The 19,143-nt window shown below is 41.4% G+C and overlaps 1 protein-coding gene across 2 annotated transcripts; it reads left to right on the top strand.

The window, feature by feature from the left end:
• On the top strand, positions 1–19,135 carry LOC102237917 (aggrecan core protein-like). 2 transcript variants are annotated; one of them, XM_023326067.1, is made up of 18 exons: positions 1–57; positions 5,618–5,696; positions 6,765–7,148; positions 7,330–7,504; positions 7,676–7,803; positions 7,896–8,189; positions 8,349–8,534; positions 10,015–10,189; positions 10,334–10,461; positions 11,492–11,785; positions 11,945–12,052; positions 12,183–12,281; positions 12,916–13,959; positions 14,059–14,217; positions 15,184–15,266; positions 15,349–15,493; positions 16,474–16,656; positions 17,754–19,135. In XM_023326067.1, exons 2-18 carry the CDS (start codon positions 5,624–5,626, stop codon positions 17,843–17,845), a joined length of 3,750 nt encoding a protein of 1,249 aa, XP_023181835.1. In that variant the 5' UTR covers positions 1–57; positions 5,618–5,623; the 3' UTR covers positions 17,846–19,135. The 2 variants fall into 2 exon arrangements, with proteins under 2 accessions (XP_023181835.1, XP_023181828.1); XM_023326060.1 differs by having other exon boundaries at positions 11,492–11,800.
• The last annotated feature ends 8 nt before the right edge of the window (positions 19,136–19,143 follow it).

Here is a 19,143-nt window from a genome sequence, read left to right as displayed (position 1 = left end):
GGCAGGAGTGAGAGGCCCCTGGAGTCACCGGCATTGGGAGCAACGGCAGAATATACGGTACGTTTTCCAGTCCAACTCACTGGAATATGTGGACGAGGTTCCGGAAGACGCTTTTGTGGCTCTTTCTGAGAAAGTTTAGGAATTGCTTTCACTCTTCAGTTTGATTTTTAATATCGAATGCAAACGGTGAGTTGGTTCGGAAGAGTTTGCCGTTTTTGCAAGATTTTTTTTTCGGTGGTTCCAGAGTTTCTGTGAAGAGGCAGCTTTCAATCTATAATCAATGTTTGGTGATTAGTCCAAATTTGCCAGTTTTCGTAAGGTGTTTCTATTTCGAGCAACACCTCATTCTCGGCATTTTGAAAGTTCTTCATAGCCCTGGTCAATGTCGGTTTTCAAGAAAGTCTCTGAATTTTTACCAACGCTGCTTCTGATTGGATGTGATGTTAATGTTTTGACTTGAATCTGATGGAGAATCTATTAAGGGAACTAAATGGTTGGGATGTCAAGGAAGCGTCCAAAGCTGGAGAACTTGGAGCTCCAAACGTAAATCATCAATAAATATCAGTGGAAACATGCAAAAATACTTATTAAATGTTATTAGAATATTTTTCCACTGAGTTCAGAGAAGACTGTCAATATATTTCTGAGATTTTTCCATTAAAATCTAACTAAAAACACCTAAATTATTAGTATTTAGGTGTATCTTAAAGATTGGAGCCTTATTCTGCCCTCCAGGTAACTTAAAGATGTTTTGTAACCTTTTCCCCTGTCTTCATTTTCCTATATTGAGTCTTTTTAGTCATTATCCATAGCAACTGATTCTAGAGCTCATAGATTTGATCACTGTCTTATTCACTTTTCGGCAATGCTGGAAAACACTGGCAGAGAGCGACGTCCCGTCGCCATGGTTACGTTAAACTAGACGCGCACGCGCTGTGAATCGTAATTTCCAGATTTTAACTCTTGAGTTGACAGAGCTTTGGTTGAAGCCAAAATGCCATTTACTGTTTTGGCCTTCTTCCGATTACGCGCCTCAGTTTGTAAAGCGACACTCCTGGGTAAACGCGTGACACGTCCTTGATCTCTGACGCCGTCATGTACTACAGCACACCTGTGGATGGGTTGGTGAGAGCACGAGGCGTTTGCTGTCCGCCCGTCTCACTGTACAACAGTCAGTGTGTGCTCAGTGCTCCCAAACACAGCTTGTACAGTACGTGCGCTCACACACTTCCAGGCGTCTTTCTTAAAACCAGAGGCTTCAGACGTGAGTCCCTTCACATCCCCTCGACGAGCCATGAGAGCCGCTCTGTGTTTCCTTGTGCGCGCATATCAATGTCCGCTCTGTTCTGCAGCTGGGCGAGAGGAGAGTGGGTGGACAGGCAGGGGTGGGGTGGGTCTCTGGATGCCCGCCTTGTGTTTACCTTGGCAGGGTCGCGCCATCCCGAGGCCCCGCCCCTTCCAGCCCCACCGACCGTTCCCTCCTGGAACAGACCGGAGCCTTATGCGGCCCTCCAGGTCGGTCGGGAACAGAACATACCACCGTGGCGAACCTGGGGAGCAGCAGCCACCACGCGCGGCTGAATGGGCGCAGTGTGGAGCGGCAGCTGATTGGCTTGACCTGACCCGCTGGGGAGACTGACTCCCAGGTGCTGGAGCGTGTCACACAGTGCTCGAAGTTAAAATGATGCGTTCAAGCGCAACATGAGACCTGGTAAGTCTCATGTTGCGAAGATAAAAGAGGCGAAAGTTTTTGTTGAATGGGCTACAAAATGTGGGAAGCGCAACTTTGTCCATGTTCCACTAATGTCGACCAAAACGCCGTTTCGGAATTGCGGTGATTCCATTATATAGGAAACGCAATTAAAATCACACGTGAATAGGTTTGTTCACCGAGAAGTCATCAATAAAATATGTTGGCTGCCGTCATCCTCTTACCACTTCCTGTCGTCTTCTTCTTCGTGGTTTGCGCCAGTGGCAGCATCCGGCTGTTGACCGTGTGACTTATGGGATGCGGGGAGAAAAGTGTTTCCATTGCAGTCTTGCAATAAACCAGTTCCAATTTCGATGCCACCAAAATGAAAACCTGCCTCATGATAGAGTTAAAACTTTTTACAAAAAAACAACAGAAGATTTCTTTCAAAATTGATGTGTTTCCCTTAAGTAAATTTATTTTCCAAATAATTTCCATTGACCAATTATGTGGTCAATGGAAATGCAAATTATGATATATTGTATGTTGCATGTACTTGCACAAATTATTATGTTTTAAAAGTATTGACATTTTATTGGTGATGTAAAGAATTTCAAATTCTTTCAAAATAAACGGTTGATTTAAAAGTTTGTTAATAGGCATGAATATTATTTAAGCTCTCTTAAAATCTGACGTTTTGTCAGATGCCCAGATGCGATCAGTTTTTGTGTCGGAAGTCAAGTTTATTTGTATCCCACATTTCAGCAACAACGCAGTCCAAAGTGCCTTTAAAGATATTACACAGTAACCAATTATGAAACAGCAATAAACATTACATTATGTCAAATGCCATCATCGAGCATATATATATATAAAATATACTGATCAATGTGGCCTTTGATTCCACTACCAACTCTAAACAAATGGGGTTTTTTAGCCTTGATTTAAGGAACTCAGTGTTTCTGCAGTTTTCTGGAAGTTTGTTCCAGATTAGAAGAGCATAGAAGCTGAATGCCGCTTCTCCATGTTTAGTTCTGGTTCTGCGACCAGAACTAGAAGACCTGTGGTGGGGGCGGGGCTCTGGAAGGCTGATGCCATGACAACAAAAAGGCTAACACTGCACTTTACCCTGAACACACCATCCCCATAGTGATGGTGGCACCATCACACTGTGTGGATTCTTTGCTTCTTTAACAAGACAATTGTGAAATAGAATCGGTGGAAAAACTGCAGAGAACCTTCATTTATAAATCCAAGGGGAAATTAAAGTATTTTTGAAATTAATTCAATTGGAAAAACAAAGGCTGAGCTACAGTCGAATGTTTTATATCAAAGCATATGTGGCCCAATTGGAACCCCGAGACAAGATTTTAATTTCAGTTCAATTGTAAAAACATAGGTACACTGAAAGACTCCTCTTTGTGTCTTACGTCGGTAAGACGCAGATTGTAACTGCAAAGTAGTCACAGTGATCCAGATGCCTTCAGGCAAGAATTTCAAACATTCCTAAATATTTGTGAGACTTTATGCGTCACACATGTAATAATCATACATCTGTTAAAAAGTGAAATTGTGAGATCATTTCATGGTGGATTTCTTAATACATCTGTCTTATGCAAAATGGTGTTTAGAGTTTTTGGACAAACTCAGCCAACAGTCCATCTTAGGCAGCTATTCGTCCTGCTCCACTGGATGTGCTTCGTCCGTTGAACTTTTACAATGCCCAGATACACACACTTACTCATGCTAAATGTCATGCATTTGAATATATATAACAGCATTAATGTATGATGAGCCTTGACAGGTCACTATGACCGTCTACGCTATTTGAATGCTAGCTTCAGGTTCAATGGTTTTTGCACGTCTCTGTGAGCCTGTTAATGAACTGGGGAGCCTTCTGCAGGCCCTCTCCATCTCTGTGAGTGCGGCACAATGATGGCTCAGTTGAGACCTTCAGCGGTTTTAATATTTCTGAGTGTGCTGTGTGTCAGAGCTGTGGAAACTTGTGAGAAATACGCTGTGTGCTAAGCAGGCGTTTGCAGACGTAAGGCTGTGATCCAGAGGTTCACTGAGGCGTCCGCTGGCGGCCGGGTTGTCGGATTTTTGTAACACCTCCAATAACAACTGACGATGAGAAGGATAAATTCACTGTGCATTGCCGCTCTAAAGGAGCAGGAGTCTTTTCCAGTGTCAATTTTAAATAGACTACCGAGTTTTAAATGAAAAGGTACACAAAAGCAAGACATCAGGAACTTCCCACCATATACAATCCCTTCAATTGATGATATTAGCGTAGCCTTTGTAGAGTAACACGCTACATGCACTAATTCTTCATAACATGCTAGCTTGTTTGGCTATTTAGCCAGGAAACAAAAAGAAAAAACAAATCAATCTAAAAAAAACAACACATTTTTTCATTGTTTTTACAATTTTCAGCAAATGAAATGCATTTGATTTAAAAAAAAAAAAGGTAATTCAAGCTGTTAACAATTTAGCTTATACCATAACTGCATAGCTCTGTGTTGTGTTTGTTCTTTTATTTTTTGAAAATTAAAAAAGTGTGAAACAAAAATCACTTGTACCCAAGAGTTTCAGAAAGGTCATATAAATCATCCTCAATCCTCCAATCGTAGCTCGTAGTCTCCGTTAAACAATGACCATACGTATCCAGCCATTGTACTCTTTAGTAAGGAGACATGTTTGGTGTCAGAGAGATGACCAGGTTTTGGTGTGAAATGTGAGAATCGACCTCGGAACAAAATCTTGTGAAAAGGCTGGTTGGCAGGAGGCCTCATTATCCACAGTGAAAACGAGGCTTGTACCAATATGGACCGAAAAGCCGTTCAGAGAGGAAGAATTTGTTACTCCAAAATACAGATTACAGCTGGCAAAAGTACTCAAGATCTAGGTCTGAACTTCTAAAGACATTTCCTGTATGATAAAACAAAAACGTACGTGTTTGGCTATGATAACCTTTACATCATATTTGGAGGAAAAAGTGGGATAACTGCAAGCATGAAAATATCAGGTGGCCTTTGAAGTACAGGGGCGGAAGCATCGTTTGTCCAACATTATGAAAGGACTTCATGTGGAAATACTAATATGTCAGGACATCATGGAAGCTCAGGTGAAAATGGGTCTCCCAAACTCACCTTGAACCCAAGTCCATGGCCAATATGGTTACAAAGTGGCTCCAGGACCACAAAGCTCTGATCTCCTGTAGAAATGAACAAGCAAAGTTATAGTGTGTGTGAGAGCAAGGTGAGTCACAAACATGACTCAAATAGACCAGTTCTGTCAGGAGGAACCGCCCGAAATTCCAGTAAACTACTGTACTGTGAGAAGGTTCTGGAAGGATGATCCCAAAAGTCATTCCGTTTAAAAAGCAGTTCTACCAAATGTTTGAGAAAATGTATGAAAACGTCTGACTGAAGAAAGTAATAAAATACCTCTCTTGTCATTTTGACTTTCAGCAAGCTGAAGTACTTGTGGTTATTATAACTGACCCAAAGCAGGAAAAGTTTAGTCTGATTTCATGCCAGCCTGAGGAAATAAAGGTTATGTGTCTTTTTATACAGTGTATGTATTTTCCTATGTCCAGCAACACAAAACGGGACATTCATTCCATACCAAACACCACTTGACATTTTATTTCCATCGAGCCTGAAGCAATATCCAAGCTCACTGTACCGTATTCTGGATCAAAAGGAATTTAATATATGAGCACAGGAGCTGGGAAGACAGAGGCAGAAAAACCCACCCTTAAAGTGTGTGCATTAATTTAACATAAATTTTTACCACGATAACTAAGAGGAGAAAATAACAGGCACTACATGGAAACCTTATACGTGTTGAATCTTTTTTTTTGTGTGTGTCCATTTGATAAACATGCAGATAATCATTATTGTGTATTTTTGTATTTGTCAGGTGAAAATGACAACCCTCCTTCTGCTGTGTGTGTCTTTGCCCATAATCTTGGCAACAACAATACTGAAAGACCCCAATGGTAAGGAAAGACGATATTCTGCCAATGGATATTGCACATCACTGTGCTAGACGGTTGAAGGGATGCAGTGTTTATGTCTTGATTCAAAGGTGCTTTGTGAGATCAGCCTTTTCACCAGTATACAAACCAAAAATCAGATTTGATTAAGATACAATCAGTTGGCATTTTTCTAAAGACAACATTTTCAGTAACAAATAGAACCACAACCTAGTTCGGTGGCGTTTCGCCATGTAGGATTTTGTCATACAAAATCAGTTGAATAAACTCGCAGGACACAAACAATAATCTCTTTTTAAATTAAATGTGAAAAAGTAATTGCATTGTAAAATGTTCACTTCCAATATCTAAATGTTCAATAATAAAATAACCATACAAAATTTCGATGAAATGAACAATGACGTCTGATTCTTGCAGAAAACATATCAGTCACTCATTGGTCGTCGTCCTATGAGCCACAAAGGGCCTCACAGTCCTTTTCCAAAAGTGGCTGTATAATATATGGGTGTGCCCTAGTATATATTTTTTTTCCAAACATTGCTAATGGTTTGAGAGCATTACTATCAAATGGAAATGAAAATAAAAAAAACCCTTTATTAATAAATGAATACTTTGTGTTGTACCACATATTTCCTTGTTTTGGAAGATTTTAATTTCTTAGTGAAAATATTTTTTATAGTTCACATTTCCTTGACCACCTGCCAATTCTGGTGGTCAACTTTCTGCTACAGTGTTAAAAGTGGTTAGTACATAAAGTAGCGGTATGTATTAGTCTATCAAAATTATTTGGAAAGGTTTTACATATTCTAAGACCAAGGCTATGCAACCAACTCTCAAGATGGTTTTTGTAACTGTTAGCTTTTTACTCATATCTAAACACGGCTGTGTTGAATTGCTAAGATAAAAAAAAAAAAAAAACTCTTTCTATTTAAAGGAATATAACTTCACATGGCCACTAGTATCATTGACATTTTTCTCCCTAGTTTTCCCTAACACAAACTTTTTTATAGTACATCTGACTGCACTCCTGATCACTGCACAAAATGCATCATCTATTTATTTTTACCGCAGATATAGTTGGCTCATTGCATGTCAGCATCCCTGTTGAGTTGCCTCTCCGTCCACTGCTGGGAGGAAAGGTAGCTGTGCCATGCTACTTCCGAGGGAACACTGTGAATGACCCAGGAGCACCCACCATGGCCCCGCTAGCTCACAGAATCAAGTGGACCTACATCACCAAGGAGAAAGTTAGCCCAATCCTGGTAGCGTCGGAGGGGAAGGTTTATGTGGAGACAGAGTATCTGGACAGGGTGACATTGGTCGGCTACCCGCTGGTTCCTACTGATGCTACCATTGAGATAACTGAGCTGAGGTCCAAAGACTCTGGTACCTATCGCTGCGAAGTGACCCACGGTATTGAGGACAGCTCTGACGTTGTAGACATCCAGGTTCAAGGTATGCTTCAAATTTATACAACTTTGTTCAGTAAAGCATAAAGTTTCATTGATCACCCCTATATACTTCGACAAATTGCTTCTGGAAACAGCACCCGTGTTTAGTTGGTGGTTGCTAAGGAAGAGTGAAACATGGGAGGGTTTACCAGAAATTATGACATTGACTCTCTATTTCTTTACAGGTATTGTATTCCACTATCGTGCCATCTCCACCCGCTACACCCTAACATTTGAAAAAGCCAAAGAGGCCTGCGTGCAGAACAGTGCCACCATTGCAACTCCCGCACAACTCCAAGCCGCTTACGATGACGGATACCACCAGTGTGATGCTGGGTGGCTTTCAGATGAAACTGTGAGGTACACTAACTATCACCAGAGTCTGACAGATTGTACAACAATCTGCTTTCAGAATGCCCACAAAGTCATATTTGTCTCTATTCGGTGCATTAATGATTGGTTAAAAAAAAAAATGTTTAGAACGTTACCACAAACCAAATTTTGGGTGACCAAAATTTCTTCTCTCTCCAGGTACCCTATTCAGGAGCCTCGGGAACCTTGCTTTGGAGATAAGGAAAACTTTCCTGGAGTGAGGACCTATGGTGTTAGAGATGTCAATGAAACTTATGATGTGTACTGCTTTGCTGAGAAGATGTCAGGTATTCTTAACAAACAAGTGCAATTTTTGACCTTTCCAATCTAAAAACAAAGGCATATTTTCATCTTATTTGTCAACTCTCTCTCCAACCAGGCAAGGTCTTCTACTCCATGTCGGTTGACAAATTTAGCTTCTATGAAGCACAAGACCAGTGTGTCAAACTGGGAGCGAGGCTGGCCACCACTGGAGAGCTATACCTTGCCTGGAAGAATGGCATGGATGTCTGTAATGCTGGCTGGCTGGCAGACAGAAGTGTACGCTACCCAATCAACATCCCCAGGCCTCTATGTGGAGGTGGGCTTGTTGGAGTAAGAACAGTCTACTTATTCCCCAACCAAACTGGATACCCCTACCCAGACTCTCGTTACGACGCAGTCTGCTTCCAAGGTTGGTGATTCTTTGAGAACAACTCTGGATTTTCAAAGGAGTCAAGAGGCTTAAATATAAATAATATCACATTTCTGAAGTGTTTGATGTCTTTGCTAATGAGTAGTGTGTCTTGTTGTGTTCTAAAAGTGTAAATGTCTCATTATCCTGACTCCTCAGATGATGATGAAGGTGAAGTGCCTGGTAGGACCACACCCTTCCCAGTCATCCACTTTGCAACTAGCGCTGTGCCCCTCCCAACCCCAACGCCTTCACAAGGGACTGAAGAGAGCAAGTCTGGAGGAGTAGTAACTCTCTCCCCATTGCCACATCTGTCCAGTGAAGATGTGACCATGGGTCCCACAGGTAAAGTTTCAATAAATGAATGAAAACGGTGTTTGGAACATCTTTGTTTTTTAAAGATATTTACTAGAAGAGAGAAACATAACTGTGCAAAAACAGGGCACATGCTGATCTAAGGAAGTTTTATAGAAAAGCTTCATTGGGTTGACTCTAATGAAGGCTGTAGTACCGCAAAGAGAGAGAAGTGTCCCAAGAGAGAACAGGGACATCCTCTATATAGATCAGCAGCTGTAGTCTAATGACTTCTCTGCTTCTAATGTTCTACAATATATGTAGGGCATGTAACCAAAAGCATAATTTATGATTCTGAGAATAGGACACCTGGCTTCCATTCGCAACTGCTGTCATACCTAAATTTGTAATACAAGTACTGGGATTATGGCAGCTTTCTCTGCGTTGGACAATTTACTTGATGACAAGAAGTTATTAGGTTGGATCAAAACTGTTAATATTTTGATAATGGGGAGTAATACACTAATAATGATATTACCAACTGTAGAAATTCTCGGTCTAACCACATTTCTCCCAGCTGAAACCACTAAGAGTGTTGCTGCAAGTAATTTTAAAAAAAACTTTCCCCCTAATACCATAAAACCAGTGCCTCTGTGTCTTTCCTCTCTCTCAGTCGCTAATTGATTGCGGTAAATGGTTGGTCCAACTGAGCCTGGTTCTGTTGGAGATTTTTTTCCTGTTAAAAGAGAGTGGCTCCATTCCATTTTTGGCAGCACTTGCTTGGGATGGTCAAAAACAAAGCAATGGCCTCAAACTTAAATTATTATTATACCAACTGGAATTATGGGATCAACTGACTTTGATTGCATCAGAGTACAGTTTGGATCAATTTTACTATTTACCATCATATAAATAAATTACATTTCACGACTTTGGCCTTTTAGAAATTAGAAATGACATGACATCCTCTTACCAGAACTCCTGGGAGTAACTCTAGATACCAACTTAAGCTTTAACGAACAGATCAATTTTGTCCTAAGAGTAGGATTTTTTCAGTCAAAAATGGCAGCAAAAGAGTTTCTGTCTTTTGGTGACCTTGAAAAAAAAAACCCTTCATGCTTTCAGCTTCATATTCATTCATTACATTCCACCTGGGCTATTGCAGTTGCCTTTATGTTGGCAATGGAGTGACACAGATTGGCCAACTGTGGTTGGTCCAAAAGGCTGCAGCTCAACTTTTAACTGGCACACACAAGCAAGACCACATTTCTCTGCTTCTGGCTTCTTTACATTAGCTGCCTTCTGCAAAGCTACTGCCTTTAGAATTGATTTTAAGATTTTTTTTTAATTTAGTTTTATATCTTTCAATCGACTGGCTACCGGTTATTTCAATGATTTTTTTAAAAACTATATCACATCCTGAAGCTAGATTACTGAGGTTTGTAACAAATCAATTCACTTGACTTGAATGTTCGTACGGATAAAACAGTCCTCTCAAACGCCATTTTCTCCATTCCCCCTTCTGTCCTAGGTGTGGTGTTCCACTACCGACCCATCACTGGTCGTTACACTCTGACCTTTTTGGAGGCTGAGCTGGCTTGCCGGACCATCGGAGCGGTTATCGCCAGCCCCCAGCAGCTGTACGCAGCCTTTGAGAAAGGCCTGCACCAATGTGACGCTGGCTGGCTGCGCGACCAATCTGTGCGGTGAGCAAGACGACCAGGACATCAGCTTGACAAAGGCCCCACAAAATCTGAAATAATAAAATATACGACTGCGATGTTGTTATCTTCAACTTAATCAGTGAATCAGTGAAAACGTTCATATTTATTTTTGCTTTTCTTGCCCAGGTATCCGATTGTGTCACCCAGAAGCAACTGTGCTGGTAACCTGCTAAACCTCCCAGGAGTGAGGTCGTACGGCCTGAGACCAGCCAGCGAGCGCTACGATGTCTTCTGTTACGTGGACGGCTTAAGAGGTAAAAATCAAATATCAAATATAGGTATAAATTAATGCCCTAATACCATACATCTAAGACTGTGCAAGTGGTGGTACGCTGCCAAAATCTTGGTATAAGTTATTTGTGAGGTAAATATGAAAGAGTTTAAGCTAAAGTAGAGATAATAAGCTAACTGCTTTGAAACCTCTCAAAAGAAAAGTCCAGCATATATCCAGCAGTGCTCTATTTCTCCAGAACCGCACACAGTTTAGTTACTCTGTTATGTTAGCATTGAAAGCTAAAGGTGTATTTCTCTGGATTTTGCTCATTTGTAGCTCTGAAGAAAAACGTTCACTTAAAGGACTGTGTGAAATATTTGTCAGAATTGCAAATGTACAGTTTTTCACATTACATATTACTGTATTTTTTTTACGCAAGGCAGCCATATACAGTAAGATTTTGAGATTGAGGCTGGTGAGAACTCAAACTTTGCCATTTAGAATCCCAACTTCAGGGGTGTCAGTGTGTTATTTATGTAAAGCTAAAACTTGATAAGATAAGGTGTTATGCACAGTCTGCGCCGATGAAAAATATCTTTAAGACTTAACACAGAAACACTCTTAATCCTGTTGTACGGCAATTTGTCTCTCAGTCGCTGGAGGGTGCTATCTATAACAGTTTTAATTTACGGAGGCAGTACTTGTTATAAAAAGTTAGAAATCTAATATGCTAGTCAGGGACTTGCACAGATGGAGACTAGGTGGTGCTACACTATCTGCCCTTTTCCCTCTGGAAAACAGTGCCCTTCCGAAATCTTTAGTTTTTGTTTTGTTGCGTTTCTTTTTACATTGATTGTGTGTCCAACTGTAGCATTTTCTGGATTTAAAAACCGATATTATGGATGTTACACATTTTTGGAAGTTGCCCAACAAGGCTGGCTGTAATAAACCTCACACTAGCCAACTGTCCACACCACTGATGTAGTATTTAAATTAGTAGGAATGAATTGTCCATAGACTGATCTACCCCGTCATTCCTAAATGCCTACATGTGTCCCTCTGTCTGCCAGGTGAGGTCTTCTTCACCACCGACTACGACAGCTTCTCCTACGACGAGGCCGTGCAGCACTGCCAGAAGCTCAACAGCACCCTGGCCACGCCTGGGCAGCTGCACGCCGCCTGGAGACAAGGACTCGACAAATGTCGGCCAGGCTGGCTCATGGACCGCAGCGTCCGCTTCCCCGTCACAACCCCCAAATCTTACTGTGGGGGCGGAGAGGTCGGGGTGCGCACCATCTACGCCTTCCCCAACCAGACAGGATTTCCCGATGAGCACTCACGCTACGACGCCTACTGCTTCAGAGGTTGGGATTGGCTGGGTGTGGTTTTAACTTCTTTTTTTATTTTTTTTTATTTAAAAGGTGAAAATGTGACCAAAATAGAAGTCTGATGAAGAAAGGTGTGATTCAAAATCGTAATTCATCTTAAGAATAAAGTCTGTTTTCTCTTTTTTTTACGTTCAGCTCAAATTCCTGTTGATCCCCAAACTCCCATCACCGTCTCTCAGACGACAGAGCCCAAAGATGTCAGCGAGACTACAACCGTCACACCGGTTGACGGTGCTCCTACTAGTAAGGCAAAAAGCAAGAAAGACGAGGCTTTTTGGTGCATGTTAATAAAGTGAAACTGAGCTTTTTGATCATGGATATTTGTGTTGGAAATGTTTATATCATCTCTTCGCATTGTCCTTTTGTCTTCTAGACAAAACTACAGTTGGCTACGATGAAACCTCTGTGAATATGACCGACGTTGAGGTTATCAAAGAAACTGTTGATACTTCTTTACAAGTTGCTCCGACAGGTAACGCGGCTCAGAATGACAGAACCATAAAGGTCTCATTATGGTAAAAGCTTGAATATTTCTTAAATTAAGCTCAAAGTAAAGATAAAGACATAGCACCGCAACACGTTAGGGCTGAAAAGCGTATCACGATATAAACGTTTTGAGTCAGTCGGTATTGATAATTATTGACTAATTTTTTGTTTTAAATGTCTGAAATACTGCCAAACTGGTGACGGGACCTTTCCTGTTTGATTCGCAATTTCCTCTTGAGGTGGTGTTGTTATTTTTTCCCCCACTTTCTCCACACTGTTGATTTTTATTTTTAAGCAGCTTTGAGGCACGGTGGCGAAACCTTAATCTGCTGCTGCAGGTAGTTACTCAACAAGTTGTTGCTAGGTAACCAAAGAGTGAAGAAGTTAGTCGGTGCCACCCAGCTAGCTCAGTTGGCCTTGAGAGGTTGATGCCTATACCTACATCTCCCAGAATGCCAGTGAAATTATTGGATATTCTATGTGACGTATTATCTGTTGATACTGATCGAGATTTTCGCGATATATATACTGTTATTGATTTATTGAATCAACGATGAAGAGTAGAAATCTAAGAATCAAGTCTTCTGATCTCGTTTTTTTGTTTCCATCCTATTTTACAGCGACAACCGTTCCCCCTCCTGTCCCGGTCGATACGCCGGGTTCTGGTTCAGCTGACCACTCAGCCAGTGGGGAGACCTCCGGGGAACCTTCTTCCTCCACCAGCAGCGGTGACACATCCGGGTCAGGACAAGGCATCACCTTAAGCGGAAGACCCGATATGCTTTCTGGCGAGCAGTCCACCTCTGGAAGCCTCAAGGAAGGGAAGGAGGGCAGTACGGTTTTCATCACATCTGGAGATATGGGGAGCGCATCAGGAGCTGAATCTGGATCTGAATCTGGATCCGGATCTGGCATCATCATACGTGGATCAGGCTACAGAAGTGGAAGTGGGGACATCAGTGGCAGTGGTGATGACACAGTGGTCACCTTGGTTGATGAAGAGCTGGTGGATTTGTCAAAAACCCTCAAGAATGGCACAACAACGCAGGAGCTTGGCCAGGGAGGGATCGACACCAGCGGGGGATCGAGTGTTTCTGGATCAGGAGATGTGTCTGCTTCCGGCTCGGGCGGGTTTTCTGGCATTTTGTTCGTCGACAGCAGTGGGATTGACCTGACACCCCAGCAATCTGGGGAGCAAGAAGTGTCTGGATACCAGCCATCTGAATCGGGGTACCCCAGTGGTTTTCCAAGTGGCTTTCCATCTGGCGTTTCAGGCAGTGGCTCTGCCTCCGGAGACCCGTCTCCAAAGCACGATAAAGTCATCTACCTGATCAAGGATGACATGATTGAAGTAATCACAGACTTTACTGAAGAGGGGCGGGGTGTGGTGGAGATAAGCGGGGAAGGCAGTGCGTCAGGACGCCGCCCTGAATTCAGCGGCACTTCAACTCAAACGTCGGGAAGCGGAGCGGCTCCTACGACGGCTTACGTAGAGTTTGTAACGACTCTTGACCAATCCGGATCCTGGGATACAGCTGAGGAGAGTGACACCGGGTCTGCAGTTCATTCAGTCACACCAGAAGCAGTCTACACCTGGCCAACAACGGCTCCGTCAGTGTCAGTAGTTACTCCGGCTGTTGTGGAGCGTCCTGATGTGGATGGAGGTATGAACTTAGGACCAATGCCATCTACATGCTCACACTAAACTGAGCAGCTGGAGTAAACTGTTTACGTTAAACAATTCTTTTCCAAAACATGTTTAGCTACGAAGGGCTGTCCTGAGGACTGGATGGAGTTTGGCGGCAGATGTTACAGACACTTTGACGATAGACTCACTTGGTCTGAGGCAGAGCAACGCTGTCAGGAGGTCAGCGGCCACCTGGTCAGCATCGGCTCGCCACAGGAGCAGCAGTTTGTCAACTGTGAGTAACCGTCTGATGGTCAGGTTAGCCCTCATGTCAAATCTGACGGTGAAGCGATCTGGTTTCAGAAGACTGAACGAAGCTAAAAGGGCAACAGTGAGTGTTAAATTTAGAGCTCTCAGTGTGATTAATGTAAAACGTTTAAGGCATTCATGTTACACAATGTAGTTTAATTGCATTACCTATTTTGACCTAAAAGCTTCTCTCCTGCCTGCAGAGGGCTACCTAGTTCACAGCAGAGCGGTGTTGTAATGCAGAGTTGCTAATGTGAGTGAAAAGATGAGCGAGGAGAGTCACTGGAATGCTCAGTGGCATATTTCGCTTGCATAAAACCAGTGTAGCCAGTAGCCTACTTATTGCAATGACGAAATGTCCTTCCAACTAAGCACAACCGATTTATAGTTAACATTTCTAAATTATATTTGAAACAAAATTACTTCTTTTTTTTTAAACTGCCCTGAATGTAAAAACCCCTGGAAAACTGAGATGTTTGGTTTTAGACAAGAAACGGTTTTCTTTAACATTTTTAGGACAACATATAAAGCTTACAAAGTTGAGCATGGTGATGAACCATGATTAATCACAGCGCTAGAGTGTGTTTGATGTGAGTAATTTTTTAAATCAATTGGCAGCACTAATAAAAAATGTGTGATTTGAGTTTTTCACATGTTGATTGCAGTATTTTTCGCTGCAGATGCATCACTCTAAAGGAATGCTGCTACTGTCTATCAGGCAGTAAAATGTTCGTTTTCCCATTTAAAAAAGGAATTGGGTTATTTGTTTATTTGCATCTGTAATGTATTTCTATTGCATAAAAAGGCTTAGATGGGGGAAAAAATGTAGAAAGTGCCTTTTTTATTCGACTAATCGTCAAAATAATCGTTAATCGGTGTTAGCTCCAGCCCTACCTTGTCCAAATACAGCTGCCTATTTGCCCTAAATGTTGTCAACTTGTTTACTTTACAGCCCATGGTGACAGCTATCAGTGGATTGGACTTAACGACAAAGACGTGCAGAATGAGTTCCGCTGGACAGACGGCCGTCCTCTGGTGAGTTTGACCGAACCGCTCCGCTGAGTCGCGGTGAAACCGTTAGCTAAAACTGCAGGTCTTAATCTGACGCTGTGATCAGTCTTTCGAGAACTGGAGGCCCAACCAGCCGGATAACTACTTTGGTTCTGGCGAAGACTGCGTGGTGATGATCTGGCATGAGGGCGGCGAGTGGAACGACGTGCCCTGCAACTACCACCTTCCTTTCACCTGCAAGCTAGCAGCCGGTAGGCCGACTGCTCACAAACCCACCCACCCACATCAAAACATATTAGGTTAATAATTAAACATTTAATACGTTTCATTTTGGCAATGGCAAAACCTTTAGTGATTAGGATTTTTTCCCTTTTGTTTTATAGTTTAGTTTTTTTTTTTTTTTTTTTTTTTTTTACAATATTTGTCAATTTTCTATCTTTCTTTCTTTTTTTTTCTTTTTTTTTTTTTTACAGATTTTTGAATTAAATCCCACCTTTTTAAGGGAAAAATTGTTGTTACAGGGGCCTGTATGGCCAAAAGGCCATTTACTATTTAAAGGCCCCTTTATATTTAAAGGGGCCTTTAAATAGTAAATGGCCTTTTGGTAAATGTGGGCGAAACCATAAATAATATTAGGTTATAATGCAGTAATATATTCCCGCACTGTAAAAAAAAAAAAAAAAAAAACATCTTTAATTTGAGCACACAAAAAACAAATCTGATTTTAAAAGATTTCTACCAAATTCCTGTTGGTGCACTTACTTGCACTCCAAAAAATGTTAATTTAAGGTAAAAGTAGCTGAAACATTTAAGCAATGTATTATAGGAATGTATATTCTATTTAAAGTAGGAAACACAAGAGAGCTTGCAATTTAATCAAATAAGGCAGATGTGTGTTTGTTGGGAAAATAGTAAACTTGTCCATGTGTACAGGTAGTCAAAAAAAAAAAAGAAAGAAAGAAACTGTTTGAATAGTGCAGCAAAATCGGTATCCAGGAGTCCACTGTTTTTGGTTTGTTTTTGTCTAATGGAGGAAAAAAAATTTTTTTCCAGCCATAAACTAGCAGAGTTCGCTAAATACTAGCTTCAAATTACATTTAAAGGATCAAACTGTATATTTCTGGCTTTTTTGTTGTTGTTGTTGTTGCGAATCTTTACCAGGAGTGCCGTTAGCCACATATGTGTTGCATTCGTATGGTAACATATCAAACTTGTTTCTATTTTACATCAGTCATGTGTGGAGCACCCCCTGAGGTGGAACACGGCGCTCCGATGGGCAGCAGCACAGGGCGCTCTCCTGTCGACTCCATCATCCGCTACCAGTGCAACCCGGGCTTCACACAGCGCCACCTGTCTGTCATACACTGTATGGCAAACGGAGAGTGGGAAAAGCCACAAGTCCAGTGCATAGACGGTGAGTTTCAAAGGAAAATTGTGTTTGAACTTTAAGGATGATGGCGCGACTTAGGCTTTTTAAAGTGAATCACAATAAGAATTATGTATACTTTCCAATGAAAATAATGCTAAGGTTTCTCTCATCCAGTTCACTAAAGTTCAGGGTTCACAAGACAGAAGATCACAGTCGTATTTGAAAAAGGAACAAATGTCAAACGCTTCTAAAAGTATATAGTTCCACCTGGAGGAGCCAGACAGACGCTGGCTCATGGGAGTTTTTGTCTGCACACTTTTCCTGTCGACAGTCAATAGCTACGTTTCCATTCACCATATAATTGCACAGTTTGACATTTCGAAAATAAATTTGCTTAGTGGAAAAGCGGCAGTTTCAAGAACAGTCAAAGCTTTGCCGCTATGTAAGGTGTCGCTCCATTTTTTTTTTGGCCAATCTGCAGTGGAAACACTTTTTTCCAATCACACGAGTCATGTGATCAACAAGTGGAAGTTGCCACTGGCGCAAACCACAAAGAAGAAGACGACAGGAAGTAGTCAGAAGATCATAGCGCGGCATGTTTTTTTTAAAATGACTTATGACGCAATTAAACGTGGGTGTCATTTTAATTGCCTTTCTTATTTAATGGAAACGCCGCCATTGCGAAATTGTGTTTTTTCAACATTAGTGGAATATCGTCCATTTTTAGCTGAAACAAATTGCCCAGGTTTCAGGGCAACATTTCCTTTCGAATACCTTTTAAAGGTTCCTAATGATTCAAAGTCGCTCAACTTATTTGTTGTCTTTTACTGTATTATAATGGAAAAATAGTCCCTGTATTTTGATTTCATTTTGGTAACATTGAGGATAGTGTGTTGGGCTGAGCATCTGTACAGACAGAAATAGACCAACAGCAGGTTAAACTGTATATAAATCATAAATCTATGCAGAAATATTCACTTCTGATCCTGCAGCTTGTGAGCTACACTCTCCACCACCGCCAGAATCAGTTTTGAGTCTTTTTAGTGCCTCGTTTTTTGTTTGTTTGCTTTTTTGTTGTGTGTTGTTTTGGGGTTGTTGTTTTTTTGTGATGTCATCAGTATGCGTACCTTTTCTTCCCCCAGCTGGAGCCAACAGTAACAGGCTACACAAAAGGTCCCTGAGGAGAAGAAGTAAAGGTGTCAGCAGCCAACAGGAGCAGAGGGAGCTGCTCTGAGCGGGACTGAAAGGACATGCAACAGAGAGCCACAAAAGAGCCTCCTTCTAAAGAAGCATGGACACTAATACAAATGCCAGACCAAAAAGATAGCACATCGCACCCCTGTATGTACACTCAACTAAAAGCACATTTTAGACGACGATTTAAAAAAAAAAAAACAAAAAACTGATGTCTTTGAATGTCACCTTGCAACCTCTGAAGGCTCATTCCTCTAATTTATGATTCAGCATCCTGGAGCTAAATCGCTTCCCTTTCTTTCGGCACAAAGTAGAAAAAAAACAACAAAAAACAACCTCTTTTCAAGAGGCTGAAGAGTAACATGCGAAGAGCGCAGAAGGTGTTTTCAGTTCACACTTTTATTATATTTTACCATATTTTCCTAGATCTGCGTCTCTTAGACTTTGTTTTAGGCGTTAGACTCCTGCTATTTAGGGCAACGCGGTGGACGTAGACTTTTGGTTGCGTCGCAGACGAGTGGTTCTGTGTCGTCGTCTCATCTGGAGCCTTCGGTCTCGTTCACAGCTGTAAGCTCGACGTCCACGGTGCTGCCGGACCAACTCGTTACGAAAACACGACTCGGGACGCAGCCACCCTGGATTGAAATAATCGGCACGTACGCACTTTTGAGACTTCCGCCATGTCTGTGCTAATCATTTGAATCCAGCGCACCTTATACAGCGGAGTGTTAGGAAAAAAGAAAGAAAAAATAATAATACAAGAATAAAGTTGTGGTATGGAAGTAGTCGGGACATTACGACTTCTGTTAAAGATTCTGGTAAAATCTTTCTGTTTATATTCCGATTTTATTCCTGAAATATTATGATTTTATGCCGGCATCAGTTTGACTTTATTCTTGTAATGCTGCAACTTTAACTTCATAATAATTTTTTTTTTTTTTTTTTTTGCGTTTCGTTAGCGTAGCCCCAATACTCGGTTGTAACCTTAAAACTGTATTTAAAAAAAAAAAAAAAAAATTCTGTCTTTTTTTTCTATTTTTTAGTTTTTAGAAATGGCAGGAAAACAGTGCCTTGAAACAGCATTTTCACAATTGAACAGACTCTAATGTACAATTTGTGATAACACGAAGTGGTGCGTAACAGCAAAAGAAAAAGGAAGGATTATGATACACGTTTTAATTATTATTATTTTTCAAAATAAAGGGCTTTCCATCCGTTTTCCCACCAAGCCTCACTGTCGCTAATAAAGGCATCCCCACATCATAATGCTGCCACCGTCTTACTAAACGGATATCCTGTTCAGATTTGCTTTCCTAATAGATTTGTGTGGGGTTTTTG

The sequence above is a fragment of the Xiphophorus maculatus genome, chromosome 2 (assembly GCF_002775205.1).
Source record: "Xiphophorus maculatus strain JP 163 A chromosome 2, X_maculatus-5.0-male, whole genome shotgun sequence".
Classification (NCBI taxonomy): Eukaryota; Metazoa; Chordata; class Actinopteri; order Cyprinodontiformes; family Poeciliidae; genus Xiphophorus; species Xiphophorus maculatus.
The sequence above is the reverse complement of the archived record's forward strand: the minus strand, read 5'-3'. Positions and strand labels throughout refer to the sequence as shown.